Below are 22,684 nucleotides of genomic sequence, written 5' to 3'. Positions count from 1 at the left end.
TGATCTTCTACCTAGTAACCCACTGTATTCTCACTCTTCTGTTTTTTGGGTGGGAAAAAAAAACAAGTTTCCACTCTCTACCCATTACTTTGTAAAGTGTCTTACAAGCCTGTGTCCTTGATTTCACTTTGATCAGGAGACTTGCTTATAATATTTAAAGTTTATTCTCTTTGCTAGTCATTTAACCCATTTCAGTCACATTCTAGAAATTTACAGGAGGAAATTAAAACTGGCCAAACATATCTTAAAGATGTTGATTATTTTACAGTTACTCAATTAAAGCAAATGACACCTCACAGTACCCATGATGATCACACTTAGGCTATGCCCATACTACTGGATTTTAATTTAAAAACAGGCATAAGTCTCCATTTTCTCCTTTTGTCTACACTATCCTGCTGTTTATAACCCCTGAAAGCAGAAACTTTTGAAAATGTGCACCATAACTGTATACATCAGAAAACGCTGATTCTGCGTTGCAGTGTGGATGGGTGAAAAGATTTATTTTACTGTTTCTTTACCACCTTTTGTATTTATGTACTGTATTTAAATATAAAGGTATGTAGTCTACATTTGTAAATAATTGAATTGTTCAAAGACTGTAATCCTGGAAGAGTGCTATACAAGAAAAAGTTAATTTTAATTGTTATCTGCCTCCTATGTACAGTACTTTTGGTTTTAGTTAGTTTTTTGTCCCTCTTCCTAACTTTCTAGACATTTCCTAGTAAAATTTAATAGTCCATTTTTTTAACAATGTGTAGCGTATGTCATGTCCAAAGAAACCACCATCTTTGCCAACTAAGACCAGAAGTTGTATTACATACAATTTTTCTTCAAGCAGTTATAACTTACAGTATGTTTTACTACAGTACTTCTGAATTTTTATGCTGTGCCATATGCCATTCTTGGACTGAAAACAAAATGCATTTTTCTTAATCTTGAGCAACATTGCATGAAGTATTCAGAGTTGTGCTAAAGATGTTGTAAAAAGTATATTTTATAGTTTATGCCGAATGTTTCAGGATTTCTTTTCGTTGCCATAAAATAAAACACTCCAATATCATTTCTGCTAAAGACAAAACATCAAGGTTGAGGATTTGTGGTGGCAATGAGTAGGCACCAGAAAACACTGGAAAGAGCACATTTATTTTAATTAATGCATTTAATTGGTCACTCTGGTGGGAATGTTTTTTTTTAGCTATTTATGACTTATTTACTGTCTGTGTTAGTTGCTACTCTGTTATCCCATTTTTATTGCATGTTACTTTTCTCCTCTTCATTTTTCTCCTGCATTTTTCTTAACTGGGCTTTGTTTGCATAAGTTGTAGGATATCAAATTTATTTCATGTTGAATTCCTTTCTTTTTTTAGTTTCTGAAACCTGAAATTTGCAAAACCTTAAAGAAAAGAGTATATAGACATACAGTGGTGTGAAAAACTATTTGCCCCCTTCCTGATTTCTTATTCTTTTGCATGTTTGTCACACAAAATGTTTCTGATCATCAAACACATTTAACCATTAGTCAAATATAACACAAGTAAACACAAAATGCAGTTTGTAAATGGTGGTTTTTATTATTTAGGGAGAAAAAAAAATCCAAACCTACATGGCCCTGTGTGAAAAAGTAATTGCCCCCTGAACCTAATAACTGGTTGGGCCACCCTTAGCAGCAATAACTGCAATCAAGCGTTTGCGATAACTTGCAATGAGTCTTTGACAGCGCTCTGGAGGAATTTTGGCCCACTCATCTTTGCAAAATTGTTGTAATTCAGCTTTATTTGAGGGTTTTCTAGCATGAACCGCCTTTTTAAGGTCATGCCATAGCATCTCAATTGGATTCAGGTCAGGACTTTGACTAGGCCACTCCAAAGTCTTCATTTTGTTTTTCTTCAGCCATTCAGAGGTGGATTTGCTGGTGTGTTTTGGGTCATTGTCCTGTTGCAGCACCCAAGATCGCTTCAGCTTGAGTTGACGAACAGATGGCCGGACATTCTCCTTCAGGATTTTTTGGTAGACAGTAGAATTCATGGTTCCATCTATCACAGCAAGCCTTCCAGGTCCTGAAGCAGCAAAACAACCCCAGACCATCACACTACCACCACCATATTTTACTGTTGGTATGATGTTCTTTTTCTGAAATGCTGTGTTCCTTTTACGCCAGATGTAACGGGACATTTGCCTTCCAAAAAGTTCAACTTTTGACTCATCAGTCCACAAGGTATTTTCCCAAAAGTCTTGGCAATCATTGAGATGTTTCTTAGCAAAATTGAGACGAGCCCTAAAGTTCTTTTTGCTTAACAGTGGTTTGCGTCTTGGAAATCTGCCATGCAAGCCGTTTTTGCCCAGTCTCTTTCTTATGGTGGAGTCGTGAACACTGACCTTAATTGAGGCAAGTGAGGCCTGCAGTTCTTTAGACGTTGTCCTGGGGTCTTTTGTGACCTCTCGGATGAGTCATCTCTGCGCTCTTGGGGTAATTTTGGTCGGCCGGCCACTCCTGGGAAGGTTCACCACTGTTCCATGTTTTTGCCATTTGTGGATAATGGCTCTCACTGTGGTTCACTGGAGTCCCAAAGCTTTAGAAATGGCTTTATAACCTTTACCAGACTGATAGATCTCAATTACTTCTGTTCTCATTTGTTCCTGAATTTCTTTGGATCTTGGCATGATGTCTAGCTTTTGAGGTGCTTTTGGTCTACTTCTCTGTGTCAGGCAGCTCCTATTTAAGTGATTTCTTGATTGAAACAGGTGTGGCAGTAATCAGGCCTGGGGGTGGCTACGGAAATTGAACTCAGGTGTGATACACCACAGTTAGGTTATTTTTTAACAAGGGGGCAATTACTTTTTCACACAGGGCCATGTAGGTTTGGATTTTTTTTCTCCCTAAATAATAAACACCATCATTTAAAAACTGCATTTTGTGTTTACTTGTGTTATATTTGACTAATGGTTAAATGTGTTTGATGATCAGAAACATTTTGTGTGACAAACATGCAAAAGAATAAGAAATCAGGAAGGGGGCAAATAGTTTTTCACACCACTGTATCAGGAAAAATAACATTCCAGTTTCTTTCTATTGCTCATCATTAACTAATTTGGCTTTATTCATTCTTTAATAGGCTAGAAAGTTACAATTTTAGGATGCAAAGTTAAGCATTGCAAGATATGGCGATACTTTATTACTGTGTATTCATAATTTACATTGGGGATTGACACAAATGACCAGATAATCACATACTTCACATCCCTCCGTCCATCTTTCAAACCTGTCTATCCTGAGCATGGTCAAGGGATAGCTGGAATACATAACATGGCATTCTAAAACCCAGTTAATTGAGTTCAGTGTTGCAGGGGCTCTTAATCCAGGCAGGCAGCATTGGGCTCAAGGCAGGAACTGATACTAAGCAGGGCCCAAATCCATCTTAAGACCCACTCTGACACGCACACACTCATTGACATTTACAAAAAAATAAATTGGAGTTGCCAGTTAACTTCAGACCTCTTTGTAATGTGTGAGAAAATGCACACAAACGCCACAAATGTGAAAATGACATAGATAACAATAGGCATGCTGGATTCAAGGGGCAGCAGTTCTGAGCAAATTGTTTCTTGCCACTTGTAAACAAATACATGTTTTGAAGAGGAAAAAAAAAACAAACCGCAGCAGCAGATTGTCCGCCTGTGCTCCAAACATTCTAATCTCCTTTCCTTCCCAGTACCACCATAAAGAAGTGTTGAAAACACAGCTTGGAAGTATCTGACTGCTGGATCCTTTTGATCACATCAGGCGTCAAGAGTCATTCTGCATTAAACAGGCTAAATAAACAGTAAAGTCATGTATGTTAATGTCGTAAAATAGCATGCTTCAAATATGTGCCAATTAATTTATCCTTATAATAGTTCTAAAATTATATATATTTTTCTTTCATGTAGAGCATATTTTGGGAGGCTTGAAATGTCAACAGATTATGTATGATTCTTTCTTGCATGATTTGGATTGTAAGAACACTAACAATTAGCATTTTTTTTTTTTTTTTTTGGACTGTTTCCTATACTGCATATACTGATTTATTTACAGACAGTGTGTTCACTTGCCCCAGTTTTTAAAGTAGTAATGAGTTGAAATAAACACCAGTTAGAAAAGATAGTTCTCACACTCCACAGAAAATTAATAAATACATTAAAAGCATGTTATGCCATCCATTTTCCTAACCCTATTACCCAAGGCAGGGCCAGGGGGCTGCTGGAGCATAGCCTAGAAAGCATCTGGTCCAATGCAGGGACATTACCTAGACATAGTACCAGTCCATCACAGAGATTATTGATATCAAGGAGTTTAAAGTACTAAATAAATGTTACTGCCCAGCCTCTCATTATGCTATGTACATTTTTGTACATGTTCCTTTTTTCTGTTTAGCATTTGAAGTGGGCTCTGGTTACTTATTTGTTTCAATAATTGTAACACATTCTGAAATTTAAAGCCATTTTTGTTTAATGTCAAAGTATGCATATGAAGAATTTATTCCCACTTGCTGCATATGGGCAAAATAAAGCCCAAATCTGAAATGTCTTGTAAACTTAATTTGCAGTAAAGATGCATAGCACATGTCTTTACATGTACTTTAAAAAAGACCTTTAAGGTGAAACAGGACAGCAGTCCTGGGATTAGTGGACGGCATGTTAATTTAGTATGAGCCAACAGAAACGTAGTCATGTTAAACTCTCATTTAATTTCAGAGTGTTGTTTTGTATTTTCCACTCCTGATAAAAAATTAAAGTTAAAACAGCAAAGTTTTGGGTGGTTGGAAAGGGAAACTTATTCCTTGAAATTCAGTACATATAAGCTTTTATCTGGTTTGCAAAGGTGAAATTTGTATGTTGCAAGATACAGCTATTAAGCTAATTGTGTTTTAGGATTTAGGCAATACGCAAGACATTATTAATTTATTTAACGATGCTTCAAGCTTTTTTCTCGCTCCACAAAAAATAAATTATAGATCACACAATTGGCTTGCATTTCCTCTGTCTGATCCCAAATGTTGAAGATTTTCTTCTGATTTTTTTAGAAGGGTTTCCATATGGTTTCTGTGTGATGTGTGATCATTTTTTATTTTTGCTTGTCTGTTGTGTCAGATTTGCATACAAAAATTCTTAATATCACTTATTATTCTATTATAAAATGAACTCTTAATGAATAATGACTTACAGTATTCAAATGAAATTTTATTGTAAATTACGCTGGCTATTTAGTTGTTTGTTTACTTTTAAATAGTTATGATAATTAAAATTATAGGTGTAAAATACTTCTGATAAGATATATTTTAAATGTTTATTGGTGGTTCCTCAAATCTGTGCAAGTTATCTGTTAGAAATATTGTTCTTAAACCAAATAAATATTAAATAAATAAATATAAAATAATTAACATGTGAACCTAACAAAAACAAAATTACAATTTTCACATTTCATCATCCTATGACCAACAAGTCATTGAGTCACTGTGATTATTCCACAGCATAAAATATTGCAGAGTAATGTTAAAATTTTTGATAGATAATGAGTTAAAATAATGATTTTTGCTTTAGTCACTGGTAATGACATGTTTGTCTGTCTGAAATCCCACAACAGAATACAAAGAAGACACAGAGAATGGCAGAGACTAATATATTTAAAGTATACTGTAAACAAAGTCACCTGTAATTATCAACATAGTTGAGTCAGTGTATATAAATTAAAAAAAAAAATTCCATAAGTAAACAACTAAACCCTTCTGATTTTACAAGACTTCGAGTCATGCAGTTTAAGTTCATATTCATTCATTTAGTATCTAAACATTAAGTACTGCATACATTAAGTACATTACATACATTTATCACACCTACTTAATTACTATGTCAAGATCAACTGCTAATAATTTACTAAGCATGTCTTTGGGATGTGGGACAAAAACCACAAAGAACAAAACATCAGTCCAACCCCCATGCTGGGATACCAACTCAGAACTCGGATAACAGTGCTAACATGCTCTGTGTTTATGGTTCAAAATAAACATAAATTATAGCCAGTTAAACTTGGTTTGGTCTTACCATTACAATAATTTAAATACTGTGTTTGGAACACACAGGTGTGACAGTGCGGGTTGGCTCCTTGCTCCCTCTTCCATAATGGGAGCCTCTTGAACCCAATACCATCGATTATGTAACCGAATGAGCATGGCAGATGAGGACAAAACTCGCATGAAGCCAGGGAAATGTGCAAAGTGCGCAGTGCTTTTATTATAAAAACCAAATCCAAGTAGTGTCCAAAGGGCAGTGCTCAAAAAAAAAATCCATAAAATGGATGTTTGGTGGAGGTTAAAATCCAATAAATAAGTACTCCATTAAAACGAGGTTAAAATTCAGACAGGAGTCTTTAAAATTCTCATCCCCGGTGCTTCCCTTTTAAAACAGACGCCTCTCCAGCTTACCCTACTCGGACATTGCAGTATGGAGAGATGTCCAACAACGGGCACAGACATCCTTCATAACTGGCCCATGTCCCCACTGCCTGATCCACAGGGAGCCACCGGACTTTGCTCCCACACCCATCCTTGCCAATCCAGGCTCCACCCGGCGAAAGCGTGCCATCCTCCCACCACTGCCAGTCACAGGCTCAACCTGGCGAGAGGATCCTCTTGAGTGTAACGATCACTCCTGCTCCTGGCTGCTCAGAAGGAGTGATCGTCGTGTCCCCTCCTGAAAACTCGCCATGTGCTACTTCTTGGGGCACCATGCCCGTCCGCCTGCTTCCACACTAAGTGCCGGCTCGCTACAGCTCCTGCCTTTCTCTCTCTCCTTCAAACTCTGCTCTCTTTTGTTCTTTTCTCTTTTTTAACCCTTGTCTCTCTTTCTTAAGCTCCTTTATAGGCTGGAGATCTGTTGCAGGTGTGATCGCCTGATTGCCACCCCGGGCTGATAATAAGGCAATTGGACTGCCTGCACGTGCCGGCAAGGCAATGCACAGACAGCTGACTGCCTCATACCAACCCGGATATGGGATGTGGGGCGTACCTGCACCTGCTCCCCCTCCCCAGCGTGAGAACGTTCATTATTTATTTATTTATTAAAACAGCCACTGTTTTTGAAATGTGGACCTGCTATACCACAACAGTTTCCAGTGTGGTAAAGTGAAATCCTTCAATCCATGTTAACACTTCTTATTTCTGTGAATTTTGACATGGAACCAGAGCTCATTCCATACACTCCCTATCCATTCATTCAGTTATCAAAACCTGTGACATCTAACTGTATGGTAAATGGGCAGGGGCCTCTCTTGGAGTATTGAATACATGGCAGGAACCACACATAGATATTATACTAGCCCATGACATGGCACATTGTTACCATGGAGACTCATTGAATGTGAAATGGAGGTCCTGCTCAGTGAAGTGGAGGCAAAGAAAACATACTATTTAGTGGCTTAACTCTTTTAGGGCGGATGTCGACTTTTGTCGACAGGAGGGGTTGAAGGCGAATGTCGACAAAAGTCGACATCCAGGGATAGAGGGCGACAATCAGCTGTTAATGGCGACAACTCTCACTGTCACGTCACAGGCATTCCCTCTGTGCTTGGAGGAATGCTAGACTCGTTGACTCAGCAAATAAACATTGCGTGTGCGTGAGTTGCGAAATGTAAACAAAGGCAAGATGGCACCGACATGTGAAAAGGCAGCGAAGCAAGTGCAGAAAAGAAAACACTCGGCAGCCGATGTTTTGCGCATTATCGCGGAGTCGGACTCTTGATTTTTCAGAATCGGACTTTATTGGCAGTGATCAGGAGATCGAGCAAGAGAGTTAGAAGCAGGCATCAGCTGATCAGACACCAGCCGATGCCGCGCCAGCGGATCTGCTGCCAGTTGAGTGCCTTCGCGTGGCCGATGCATCTACGGCAAGGTTCGCATGGGATAAATACACAGACATTGATCCGTTCAGAGCCAATCTGGCTACCGGAGTTTACAAGACGGCATGGCTTGCTGTTGGACACGACAGATCACCAGCTGCTGTACTTCAGACTGCTCTCTCCTGATGCTGCTTTCAGCTACTGTCAGACGAGACAAACAGGTAGGCAGAGATTTTTTTTTTGAATCGCGAGCTGCGTTTGCATCGCATTCTCGTTTTTCAAAGTGGAAACCCAGAACGAAAGACGAGATGAAGCGCGCTGTGGCATTACAAGTAGAGATGGAACAGAACTGGTGATATAACTTCAGGGAGCATTGGTCCAAACGTGTTTTGTCCCCTGGTGGCTTAGGTACGTGCTGCTGCAAAGTTTTATTCACTTCTGTAATAAACAAGCAAATCCCATGGGGTGAGCCAGGCTATAATGCCATACATAAAGTTCATAAAGTTTCAGAAGATGAAAAGAGGTGACAATACGGTTTTCATGCAGGCAGAAAACTTGGTGGCAGTGGCATGGCACGATGGCAAATGGGTGACTTGTCTCTCTACAGTACACACTAACAATATATGTTAGAAAGTGCAGCAACAGACAATTGAAAAATAGGCATCAAAGCAACACATATTGTAAGGAGTGCAGTGTGGCAATGACTGAAATTGGCTGCTTTGAGCGAGATCAGACTTTGCTGTGTAAAATGTATGTGATATGTATGTGAAATCATAGAGTATGCAGGCTCATACAACATGCAAGACAGTAACATTTGTCAAAAGTAAATATTTTTTGTTGATTTGATGTGTTAAACAATTGCTTTGTGTTCTTTTTTAAAAATGTTAGTTTTTGGAAAAATATTCAGCCCTGGGAGAAAAGAAACAAAAAAAAAAATTAGCCCTAAAAGAGTTAAGCAGTATTATAAGTAACAAAAAGAAATTGGAGTGGTGGAAGCACTCAAAAATTTAATTTTAGAAAGTCACATAGTGCCCAAAATAAAAAAAGTAGTAGTCAGATATCAAAGTTGACGTGAAAAGCTGAGCTGTAGTCCACTACCTGAGTGTCCGCACCACTGGAGGAGGTAGCAGAATTCTGGGGCTCACATCGTTTGAGCAGCAAGATGCTGCAGTTATTGTTGAGACACTCATAACTGGTATTTTACCAGTGGGTCAGAGGTAGTTTTAATTTTTTTTACTTTCCATTATCCATATTCGTGAAAATAATTTGTATGTTCATTAAGGCAAACAAGCAAGCAGCAGATGCACTATTACAGTTTATTCTGTTTCAGACAATATTACAAAAGGTGACTCGAGCCAGTGGTGGTGCTGCTGGGCCGAGCCCATCTTTGGGCGCTATCTGTGCATATATCTCTGCCTCGGAAACCACCGGGCGACCATGTGGCCATGTGCTGACAGGAATTGTTCTGGAGTTAAACGATGCAATAGTGGATGTGGAGAAAGGAATATAAATGCTGTACTGTGTGATACTGGACACAATTTAATTAGTTAAAAAAATAAATGCTGCATCTGTTTACATGTTTTTACATTCTGCTAATTACATTCAAACGAAGTTGTAACTCTATACGATTTGTTCATTGATCATTTGGTGAGTCAGGGTCAGGTTCGTCATACCACATCTCTTCAGGTACAGGCTAGTCTCAATTGTGTGCCACATTATGCAGCACACTACGTGCTTTCACCATGTGACACATTTTGTGTGGACTATAGAGCAGCACTCCACCAGTCTTATCCAGGCAGTGCTAATGACCCTTAAGCTGCCCTATAGTATGTTCTGCAATTGCCCAAGCCCAAGAGTGGAGGTGATTATAACATCACTCTTATTCAGTCAGTGGGTTGGTGAGCGGTGTGAGAAGCCACATCTTCAGCAGGTACCCACTGTCACCTAAGTAATTGAGTTATATGTTTACATCACACAGAACTTTCAATTTTGACCAAAGGGGTAATATTAAATGTCTTGTCTTAGTGAGAAGTCAGCGATCGCATACAATACCATTTTCAAGTGTGTTGCTATCTCTCCACAACATTAATGAGAAGCATTTTTGCATCACAGATATTATTGCATATTAATGGAGTGGAAATGCTTTCTCTTTACATAAGCAAATCCATTCTCTGATGGTACCTTTATAGCAATATGCATGCTGTTGACTGATAGATTGCATTTTGAAAACCAGAAATTGCTGCGTATTGCGCTTTGATGATTGTACATTTAACCATAGTGTAAGGAAATCTTATATATTTAGATGACAAGCAGATAATATTCCATATAGGTGGCATGGCGCAAATCAGTGGTGACTGAGAAATACCCAAATGATCAGCCAGCTGACATTAAAATCTCCTTTGGCTAAAAGCCCAAGAGTGGACAGAACTTGAAGAGGAGCAGGTAGAGCACAATTCCTCAAAGTCTGTCTTTGTAAAGCCGGCCCCAGTTCAGCACACAGCTCCAAGAGTACAGCTCTTGGATATCTAAATCGACTTAGAAGTAGGGCCCTATGATTTCTGCGATGCAGACAACACAGACTGAATCACAGAATTAATGCATTAAAACAGACAGACTTTAGATTTAAAAACAAAAATGTGTGGAATTTAGAGGCTGAAGGAGTGACTGTTACAAAACTTCCTAATATGTTAAACAACTGAATAATCTGTACTATCACTCAGATACTCTTTTTTTCTAATTTGTTGTATTTGAAGTCAACGCAATTCTTTATAGAAATTCATTAGTACCTGTTTGTGCACGTGTATCCTGTATGTTTTCTCGTTAAAGGCATGCAAATTAGTTACCTGCATGAGACAGAAATGTTGAAGCAGGCAGTATCAGATACCCGAACTATGTCCAAAAAACTAAAACACAAGCTTAACTGCAAAATTCAGGGCACAACAATATCCCATTCGACTTTTACAAATCTGGCCAACAACTTTTCTGCCAAGTTTTGCCAGCATGTCATAGACTGGACATGAAAAGATACTTGCAGTGACCATGTCAAATCTAAAACCCATCTCAAGATCAAGGAGGAATTAAGATCAATAGATGATCCCATTCAGGTAACAACAAAATCATCAGATGCAAGACGCTAGTTTGTGGAGGACTTTATGGCCATGTGTGTGGTGTCAGACATACCACTCAAAAAAATGACAGAAGATGCATCCTTTTCTTTATTAAGCATTGTAAACAGTGAGGCACACTGCCGGAAAAATGAGAGCAGTCGTCTTCAAACTCATTTTCCCCGTGTCTTTGAACAACATATGGACGCTGATCTTCGAAAGATTCGTGGCAAGAACATTTATGGTGTAGTTGATTAAACCATTGATAGCCGAGACCACAGCGTTCTCAACATAGTGCTAGGTGTGTAGTCATTTGGCTATATGGTAATTCTTATATGTAGGCAGTTCTGATTGTACGGGATGTATTTACTGTAAATTGTTTAACTGATTAAATTATATTTAACTAGTATAAAGTCTTTCCTGTAGAAGAATGTTATTGGTGAACGGCACTGGTTGTAACAGGTTCCCTTTTGAAAATTAACAACGATGTTTCTGGATTTAATAAATGTTTTGCCTCTTCCGTTATAAACTCTGCACCTACAAACCTGGGCAGAAGAGCAGACTTCTTCTCCGATGCAATGAGCCCTTAAAAGCGGGGTTCTCTTTCTGTTTAATTCACAGATTTAGCATCTTCCAAATTTAGTTAGCTTTTGCTTTGTAATGAATTATTTTAATCCTTAAACTGCCACATACTTGGGGGGGTTAATGCACCGCTGGATGCCAAATACTTTTTTGCTGCACTTTTTAAGGACACGTCACAATTAACCAAGAAAAAGTGAAGTTTTAATGGAGCACATATTTTTTTCATGCAAAGAGCATCAAAATTACTGCAACACTGATCATTGTACACACTGCCAGTGAACTGTAAAAACTTAAAAAAACCAACAAAAAAAACCAACTGCAATAATCTATTATTATATGTACAACGTGTAACTGACAACATTGATGAAATTCAGTAAATCACTAAGCCAACTGCACTTGAACTGGCTCCATGCAAGCACACAGAGGCCAATGCTGATGCTTGCAGGCTAATCTAATGCAGCAGCTGAATCCCAGGGACAGTGATGCTGGTTTGCAAGGGGGGCGGCAGTAGTCATGAGTTGGCTACTCAGCAAATATACGGCACTGACTGATCAGTTCTGGTGTGCTGGCAAATTGCACTGGGAACCGACTAAAGCCAGTTAGCTGTTGCTGGCAGTTTAAGGGTTAAGATATGCAGTAGATGAAGCTACAGATGTATATCTTTTTTAGCTACAAATGTAATGATGTATGTTTTCAATCTGTAAACATTTAAGGTTTAAGAATCATTACAAGAAATGTACATAATTACAATTACAGGTACTGAAGACCAGTACTTTCTGGCAGATGTGTTCTTTATTGAGAGCTGCAACTTTTCCACCTTTTCACAGGCAGTACTTTACTCCCTTCACAACAGCCAGCTGAATCTTAATGGCATTTTAGCAGTGGTTATAGACAATGCATCATACTGTCTGAAAATATACCAGAAAGTTTTAAAAGGGGCTATGCCCAACAGTGTACATTTAACCTGCTTGTGTTATGTCATCAGTTTGGTGGGAAAGACCTGGCAGCACTTTAAATACTTCAGTGAGGCTGCATCACTAGTGATGTGGGTAAAGTCTGCCTTCTTCAAGAAGCCTGCCAGGAAAAGAAGATGGACAACCTTTTTGCCATTGAAAGAGAATGCGCTGACCAAGGCCCCTAACCCCCATACCCCCACCAAAAGCCCCCCCCCCCCCCAAGGCAGGAAACACCAGGTGGAATAGCTGGTACCACGCTGAACATTTTCACCTCTACAAAGTGTTCTTTCTGTCTGATAACACATCAGCTCAGGCTGCAACAAATATCCTAGAGCTGATTGAAATTGAGGAAAAAAAGTGGAGACCCTAAAAGTGAAGTTAACCTTCATCTCAGAAGGATGAATCAAACTAGTCACAGCTCTTACAATTCTGGAGAGCACTCACTGTCCTACTGCAGTCTCCGCATACAACATCATGGAAGATCTGGGCTCCTACCTGATGAATGGACCTGTAAAAACCTATGGCTTTGGTGCCAAAGCTTTTGAATCAGATGGGCAAGCGACAGAGGAGAGAAGTGCTTGACCACCTGCATGATGCATTCCAACTGGCCTTTGCTAAGTTTTCAAAATACTGGGATGTCCATCCTGCAAAGGAGGTATATAAGCTGGTCACATCCCAGTCAGGCCTGAAGGATACACAACACTGAAACTTCTGATGAACCCATCAGCAGAGCTAAGTGAAGAATGGATAGTGTATTTACACCGTGCTTCAAATTAGGGTCTCTCTTCTTCTGTGGAGCTGGCTGGTTACTGGAAGGGCGCAAGACAGCATTTTCCAAGGGTGACAGAGATAGCATTGCCCTACATATACTTACTTCCCTGTCAGTTCAGTTGACTTTAGTAAATATAAGACTCTACTCACAGACAAGAGCGAGTCGCTCAGTGAGCGAAACACCACAAACGCTTCACAATCATGTACTTCAATGGGGATGTGTGTCAGAGATTGAAATAATCCAAATTAGCACAGCTCCGAGTTAAAACAAATTATTCTGATTAAGGGCATTAAAATATAATGACCGTTAGTTTGCTGAATTCAGATGTTTAAATGTACAAATTACATTTTTGTTTTTAGTTATAATATTTATATATTTCATTAAAGTCCCCATTTACAAAACAGAGAAGAAACATGCTTACACATGGTCTGAGGCTGCTGTGAAAATGTGTGTAGCATTATGCCATGTTTAGTTTTTTATACAGCTCAACGTGAGTGTGGAACAGTTGTACAAAAGTTTTGGGCGTACGCAGCGTTTTATACATGAGGCCCCTGGATATTTAAAGCAATTGTGTTAAAAGCACCATGCCAATTAAGTGCCATTAAATTCAGAAATTCTATTCCATGAGGAAACTACAGCGATCCCTCGCTATATCGCGCTTCGCCTTTCGCGGCTTCACTCCATCGCGGATTTTATATGTAAGCATATTTAAATATATATCGCGGATTTTTTGCTGGTTCACGGATTTCTGCGGACAATGGGTCTTTTAATTTCTGGTACATGCTTCCTCAGTTGGTTTGCCCAGTTGATTTCATACAAGGGACGCTATTGGCAGATGGCTGAGAAGCTAGATTGCTTACTTTTCTCTGTCTCTCTTGCGCTGACTTTCTCTGATCCTGACGTATGGGGATTGAGCAGGGGGGCTGTTCACACACCTAGACGATATGGACGCTCGTCTAAAAATGCTGAAAGATTATCTTCACGTTGCTATCTTTTGTGCAGCTGCTTCCTGAAACGACATGCTGCACGGTGCTTCGCATACTTAAAAGCTCGAAGGGCACGTATTGATTTTTGACTGAAAAACAAACTCTGTCTCTCTCTATCTCTATCTTTCTCTCTCTTTCTCTCTCCCTGCTCCTGACGGAGGGGGTGTGAGCTGCCGCCTTCAACAGCTTTGTGCCACGGTGCTTTGCATACTTAAAAGCCAAACAGCCCTATTGATTTGTTTGCTAGAGATTGTTTTCTCTATCTATGTGACATTCTGTGCTCCTGACACGCACTCCTTTGAAGAGGAAGATATGTTTGCATTCTTTTAATTGTGAGATGGAACTGTCATCTCTGTCTTGTCATGGAGCACAGTTTAAACTTTTCAAAAAGACACAAATGTTTGTTTGCAGTGTTTCAATAATGTTCCTGTCTCTCTACAACCTCCTGTGTTTCTGCGCAAATCTGTGACCCAAGCATGACAATATAAAAATAACCATATAAACATATGGTTTCTACTTCGCGGATTTTCTTATTTCGCGGGTGGCTCTGGAACGCAACCCCCGCGATGGAGGAGGGATTACTGTAGTCATAATCAGTTTACTGCCAGGAGTGGAAAATATGTATGTCGTTTTACATCCATAGAACTGGCCATATAGTCTTGTCAATTGTAAATCATTAAACTATTTTACCTAATGAGCATTTAATGTCTCATCTTATAATCACAAAGCCACAGGTTTGTTTCGTTGGTGGTGGCACTGTCATACTGCATTTAATTCTAGCAAAATAATCAGCAATATATATGAAATACTGTAAATGGTAAATCACTAGATGAAAGTAAACAACTAAAATTTAGTTACTTTATAAAGTAATACATTTATAAAGTTCTATGTGCCTTGTCTTTAAATAAGAGCTTCAAAATACTTATTCACTTGGGTAAATAAACATGCTTATGTATAAAGGAAAGTTGTTTTTGTTTTATATATATATATATGTAAATATAAAAATTTGTACAGTCTGAGAAGCTATTTTATTAAACAGCAATACACAATTTGTTTGTACATACAAGTATGTTCCCAACTCCTATTCATTGGAATGTTACAAAAATAGTTAATATAAAATGACCACCAGTAAAGGTTATGCCAAAGAGAATTGCGATGGAAGCTTTTCTCATTTGTTTCGTCATTTTTTTCATTAAAAAAAAATTGTCACTATGTATTTTCATTATTGTGTTTTGCATTGTTAAAAGTAAGATTTAGTATTCAAAGAAATGTATATTTTTTTACAGTACAAAGGTATAGAGCTGTGTGCATTGATAGGCCATAAATTAATATACATAAAAATAATCACTCAAAAGTTAGGAATATATCTTTTTAACCGTGCATAAATACTTCACTTTTTTTAATTGGATTTATTTATTTTTTGCAGGTAGCTCCAGAAGAATTCAGAGCCAGCATTAACAGGGTTAACAGTTGCCTGAAAAAAAATCTCCCAGTCAATGTGCGATGGCTGCTGTGTGGTTGCTTGTGTTGCTGCTGTACTCTAGGCTGCAGTATGTGGCCAGTAATTTGCCTCAGTAAGAGGGTAAGTATGGTTAAGATTGTAGTGGCATGGCTCTGAACCTCTGATCATTACCTTCTGGAGAAAGGGGCAGTTTCATTTTATATATTGCCTTTCTTAATTAAACATATTGTAGAATAAAACATAAAATCAACAGAAGCATTATTGAAAAGGCATGCCTACATTTTCATGTCCACACATGATGCTGAAAGTTAAGGGAATGCTGACAATGAGTGAAATCTAATGTATTAACTATTAGTGCTTGAATAGTAATGATGGTTTTGAGTGCTTGGAAACATGCAATGGAGAAATAGTATTTCAGTTAATTTTTAAAGCCTAACATCAATTCAGATTATGACTGATGATTGTAAATTGACCCAATATGAATTAGCATATTGTGAGAGAATGTGTCCAGTGAAGAGGTAGTTCCAGCTTTAATTTGGACTAGAGATCTGTCCAATTTGACTTTGAAACAGATTATTGGGTTACTAAATAGAAGGATGGGTTTTGAGGAAAAGTAGTGACCAAGTTGCAAATAAACTTTAAAACTGAGTAACACAGAAAAAGTTATGACACTACAGCAATAGCCATTTTGTATCTCACACATTTTTTATCAGTATACATAGATACTACACTGCCATAAAATTTGCAACACTGCTAATTTGTTCTTATTTGAGTTACCAGTTATTCTGTAAGAAGAGTTCACTTATATGTCCATAAGTTTGTTAAGAGAGGACAGATCATTCAGTCCATCAAGCTTGTGTAATTGGCTAATAGGTAAGTTTTCCAGATCTTTATCAAGATACTAAATGGTAGTTTCCTCCAGATTCTCCTCCATCCTTTCAAGAAGTGGTTCATGGCTTCAGTCTAAAACGCACTTCTTTTTTCCATCTGTGTCCTTGAGTATGTGAATCACTATTTAATTGAAGAAATTGTGAATCAACTTTATCAATGCCTTTGAGCAAAGCCAAGCAAAATGACACCTTTTATTGGCTAACTAAAAAGATTACAATATGCAAGCTTTCGAGGCAACTCAGGCCCCTTCTTCAGGCAAGATGTAATCAATGCCTTTGAGAATTTTGAAGACCTGGATTGGGCCGTCTTTGATTAGGACTTAATGGTGTTTACTTTCCGTAGCCTGTCAGAGTATGACATGCCTTTTATTTCTGGGATTTACTTGGTTGCCCTCCTTTGTGCAGCTTCTAGTCCTGCTATCTTTTTTTTAATATGGTGATCAGAACTGCACATACAGTAGTACTCTAGATCCATGTTCTTCAACCGGTGGTTATATAGCAGCTACATGATTCGGGCACTACATTGTTGTGGGGCGAGTGGGACTCTGGACGCGACAAAGAGTATAGGCGAAGTGCGTGGCTGTCGAATGCCAATATTGTTGACAACACGTTGCAAAAATTCTTATTTTATCGCGCTCGTGTGTATTGTTTTCTAATATTGTGTTGTGGTATTTGGGAAAACAAGTTATTTCTTTCATAAAATTTGAAATCCTACAAAATGGAGACAAAAAAAGTCAAACAACAAAACCTTTTAACCTTCTTTAGCAGAGGCAAGAACAATATTCAGGAGAAAAGTAGTGATGGTACCGAAAATGTATGCCAGATACTAGTGCTTCAAGTTTAGAAGAAACAAAGACAAAGAAATATGTTGATACTTCGGAATGTGCAATACAAACCAAAAAGAGAAAAGGAAACTTTATTAGGCATTACGATAAGGAGTATTTAAAGCTTGGTTTCATTGTAGCCCCTGGCAGTGAACTATCACCATGGCCTTTGTGTGTAGTATGTTCCGAAAATCTGTCAAATGACGCTATGAAACCTTCCAAACTTGCATGTCACTTGCATTCGAAACAGAGAATTTACTGATAAGCCACTGAACTTTTTTGAAAGATTACGTGACCAGGTGAAAATTCAGAAAAGTCAAATGAAAATGATGACGACTAGTGACAAGTTACTGCTTCAAGGATGTTATTTAGTTGCTCTTCAAATAGCTAAAACGAATAAACCATTTACTATTGGTGAGGAGTTAGTAAAGCCTTTGCATCTAAGATGTTGTACGAGAAATTTTGAATCCTCGAGCCACTGAAAAGGCTATACCGCTTTCGGACACCACCATTCAGAGGAGAATTATTGATATGGTCACCAGTATTGAAAAGCAAGTTGTAGAGGGGATAAAGAAATCGAAATGTTTTGTGATTCAACTTGATGAATCAACTGATATGAGTAACCATGTTATCCTACTTTGCTTCGTGAGATATAGTGAAGATGAAGACTTAAGGGAAGAACTTCTTTCTTGCTTTGACTTACCTGGATAGACCACTAGTTCACAGATATTTAATGCTGTTGAGGAGTATTTTCAAGCGCAGGGCTTAGACTGGAGAGGATGCGTTGGAGTGTGTATGGACAGTGCTGTAAGCATGACTGGATGTCACTCGGGAACGGTTGCAAAAATAAAGGAAATTGCGCACCCAGAAGTTTTGTCCACTGTATGATTTACTAGGAGCACCTAGAACAGGTGTGGCGAACTCCAGGCCTTGAGTGCCGCAGTGGCTGCAGGTTTTCATTCTTACCATCTTAATTAGTGACCAGTTTTTGCTGCTGATTACTTCTTTTAATTAACTTGACTCAGGCCCCATAGTTGTTTCTTTTTTTTTTTAATTAGCAGCCAAACAATAATGAGACACAAAACAAGCCACCACATGACCAGCTCCCCTGTGCCCATTACACAATATCTGAAATTAAAGAGAGGTGATGGTCTTGGTAAGGTTGATCTCTGAGGTCACCAAAACATTTTGACAGCGCTTTTAAAAAGTAAAGAAAAATAACAGTGTTCGAAATGTGTGCTGTGGCAGAATGAGAACAGCAACAAGCCATGGAATTAAATAATGGGTTTAATTAACAGTAAGAATTGGCTTTTCATTAAGAAAGTGATTGGAGTGAAATTGGTTGAAGTTTGAAGCCCCAGTTTAGCTGGTCATCTGTTAGCTCATTTCTGCTTGGCTGTCATTTAATGTAGAAAGGAATCAATTCAGAGGGCTGAACTCTTCTAACAGGGCTATTAAAGTGATGCGGGGAAAGTTAATTAGCAGTGAAAACTGGTCACTGATTAGGAAAAGGGTTAGAATGAAAACCTGTAGTCACTGCGGCACTCTTGGCCTGGAGTTCGCCACCCCTGACCTAGAAGCTTTCTACTGAACTAAATAGTGTGATGAATGACGTGGTGAATATCATTAATGAAATTCGTAGTCGAGCTATGAACTCCAGGCTGTTCATGACACTGTGTGAGAGTATGGACTCACACCACCAACATCTCCTTCTCCATGCAGAAGTGAGGTGTTTATCAAGAGGAAGGGTTCTTGCACACCTTTTCGAACTGAGGGAAGAAGTAAAGCATTTTCAGCAAGAGCGAAAATCAGACCTAGTAGCAGGGCTGTGGAGTCGGAGACAATTTTGGGTACCTGGGGTCGAAGTCGGCAAAAATATACCGACTACTAATAAATTTAAATTGTGATGAAAAAAATACAGCAAGTTCAAATGTCCCATTTCACAAATAATAGTCATAATTAAGTACTTATGTGATGTAAGAATAAAGCCCAGTGCATAGTTGTGTTACTACTAGCGTGAAGTTCAGCTGAGCTATTATACAAACTGAGATTCACATAATGTGTTTTCATTTTATATCAGATGTAATGTGTTTAACAAGTTCATTTGAGTATAAACAAGTGTAATGATGTAGGTGTACGTGTGTGCTACACACTTGCAGCGTTTTCATCCTGAAATATTAGAAGTTGTGAATGAGAAAGATAGCAAAAGCATTCAATCTACTTCTGGGATAAAAAATGTTCAGAAATCTACTGGAGACCAAACACAACTAAGAAAATTCTTTATATCTGACAAAGTTACCATAACAATGACACCCGAAAAATTCAAAACCCATGGATGGATGCATGTACACATCACAAAGTCAATTATTTTGCTATTAATGTTAGATTTGTTGATGAAAACAATAAAACAATAACGTGGACCTTGGCAGTAAAGGACACCCAGGCACATCACACCACTGACTATCTTAAGAAGTTAGTGGAGGGTGTTCTAGAAGATTTTGAAATTAAAAAGGAACCGATTCTATGTATTGTGACAGATATTGCTTCTAATATGTTGAGCACAATTGAGAAAATGAATAAAGTAGATGAAGAAAGTGACAAACAGATATTAGAGGACAGTTACAGTTCTGCAAGTATTGGAGAAAGTGAAACCGAAGAGAATAGTGAAATTTCGGATAACATTGCTGAAGAAGCATCTAAGCTTACTACTATTCAACATATGCATTGTGCTGTTCTTACTCTGCAACTTGCAATAAGAGATGGATTGGAAGATCGTCATGCAGCTACTCTAATTGGCAAATTGAGGCAAGTAACTGTTGCAGCCAGGGTCCCTAAAACAGATGCCATTTTGAAAAAACATGCAGGAAAAGGAGCCATTTTGGATCAAACAACACGCTGGGGAAGCACATATTTGATGGTAAAGCATTTGCTTGAACTAAAAGACTTTCTTGAAGAACTGGACAATGAAAATGTTTTATTAACTGAAAGCCAGTGGAGTGGGCACAAGTAAAAGAACTGGAAAGTCTATTTTCTTACCCCTTCACAGTCACCAAGAGGTTGCAATATGAAAATTTAACAATTTTTCTTGGAATGGAAGAGCTTGATATATTGCCTGAACAAAAGTGGAGGGTTAATAGCTGATGGCATCGTATCTTCAATGAAGAAACAGAGTCTCTTACTGGATAATCAAATCATGTTAGCTGCTATTTATGTTGATCCAATGAGCCGAATTTTGTTGAGCAGTGACCAGATTGCTAATGGAAAAATGCACTCTATGATGTAGCAGTTTGCATGAAGGGATTACTACTACCTGAAACACCACCATTGGATGAAGCTATAAGCACTGGTAACTAAGGATCATCCTCTTCAAATGAACAATTAAGACTTTGATTCCTACTTGAACAAAATGGAAGCTTCAAAAGCAAAGCAACATCACCTATGCGTGAAAGATAAATGACCAGTAAATGTCCAAATAAAGAGATTCCAGCAGGAATTAAAAGAAGTTGGAAAGTATGATCGCTCATCAAAACTGACTGTAGAAGAAGCCATCCTTGTTTATCCTGAGATTATTAGTGATGTGGCTAGAACTGTAACAGCAATGCCACCCACCCAAGTCAGTGTTGAAAGACTATTTTCACTCTGAAAATAATCAAGTCAGATTTAAGAGATTCTATGAAAGAGGACCTGGCAGAAGCAATTTTTGTATTTTTATTTTTTTTTTAATATTTTATTAATTTTATTGTAATCATTCCGTACAATTAGATCAATTTTTACAAAAAATAGGATTGAAAACCAATCAAACCCCACCCCTGAAAAGGAGAGCATGGCCAAAGGAGTAATACTTAAAGCTTGTAAACATACCTAAATTGTTGAGTTTAATAGGGCAATAAAGATAAATGGAGAAGAAAAAGAAATGCGGAGATAATTATTTTTTCTTATTCTAAAATATTATTGATTAGATCCTGCCAGGTTTTGAAAAAGTTCTGTACAGATCCTCTAACTGAGAATTCGATTTTTTCCAATTTCAAATAATATAAAACATCGGTTTCCCACTGACTTATAAGAGGAGAGTTAGGATTCTTCCAATTTAACAAAATAAGTCTGCGTGCCAAAAGTGTAGTGAATGCAATCACAGTTTGGTTGTCCTTCTTTACTTCATATCCATCTGGAAGAACACCAAACACAGCTATTAAAGGTTTAGGAGGGATTGTGACACCAAGGCTGTCTGAAAGGCACTTAAAAAATTTTGGTCCAAAATTATGTTAATTTAGTGCAGGCCCAAAACATGTGACCCAGTGAGGCAGGAGCTTGGTTGCAGCGTTCGCAGGTTGGATCTTGCCCTGGAAATATTTTGGACAGTTTTTAGCGAGACAGATGAGCTCGATATATAATTTTAAGTTGAATAATTGTATACTTTGCGCATGTGGAGCTTGAGTGAATTCTCTGCATTGCTACCTTCCACTCCTTTTCTGATATATTAATTAAGAGATCTTTTTTCCCATTGTCCTCTTGGATCTTTAAAAGGAAGGAACTCTAATAAAATTTTATATACTGCAGAAATGGTGTCTAAGTCCTCGAAAGTGAGCAGTATTTTTTCCAGCATGGTGGAGGGTATGAGATGAGGAAAATCGGGCAGGTTCTGTTTAACAAAGTTTCTAATTTGAAGATAGTGAAATAAATGTGTAGCTAGAAGGTTAAATTTGGAATGTAATTGTTCAAAGGATGCAAAAATATTGTCTTTATAAACATCTCTGAGCAATTTAATCCCAAATCTTTTCCAGATATTAAAAACTAGATATGGTTGCGAGTGTTGAAAGAGGTGGTTCTCCTGCAGAGGTGTCACAGATAAAAGATTTTCCATTTTAAATTGCTATCTAAACTGGTTCCATGTTCTGAGTGAATGAAGCACAATTGGGTTATTAGTATATTTGTGATAACTTGCATTTATTGGGGCGCAGAGCAGGGATTATAAAGAAGTACTGCAGGATTTTACTTCTATTGTGGACCAAGCCTGTATATGTTCATCTATTTGTGTCCAAGTTTTTATAGCTTGTATGTTTGCTGCCCAGTAATAAAACTGAAAATTAGGTAGAGCCATGCCACCTTCTGCCTGAGGTCTTTGTAGGGTCCCTCTTCGGATACGTGAATGTTTTGAGTTCCAAACAAATGAGGTTATGGTTGAATCTAATCGCTTAAAAAATGATTTATTGATGTATATTTTAATGTTTTGAAATA

General features: G+C 38.1%; 1 protein-coding gene across 1 annotated transcript in view; it reads left to right on the top strand.

Annotated features, from left to right (window-relative positions):
* Nucleotides 1-22,684, top strand: part of LOC114652055 (cysteine-rich hydrophobic domain-containing protein 2) — a 99,226-nt gene that overhangs the window by 54,850 nt on the left and 21,692 nt on the right. The window contains exon 3 of the mRNA XM_028802228.2: nt 15,700-15,855. Within this exon, the coding sequence (XP_028658061.1) occupies nt 15,700-15,855 (156 nt within the window). The remainder of the gene's footprint in view (nt 1-15,699; nt 15,856-22,684) is intronic.

Source organism: Erpetoichthys calabaricus, chromosome 5 (assembly GCF_900747795.2).
Source record: "Erpetoichthys calabaricus chromosome 5, fErpCal1.3, whole genome shotgun sequence".
Lineage (NCBI taxonomy): Eukaryota > Metazoa > Chordata > Cladistia > Polypteriformes > Polypteridae > Erpetoichthys > Erpetoichthys calabaricus.
This window is presented reverse-complemented; position numbering and strand designations above follow the sequence as displayed.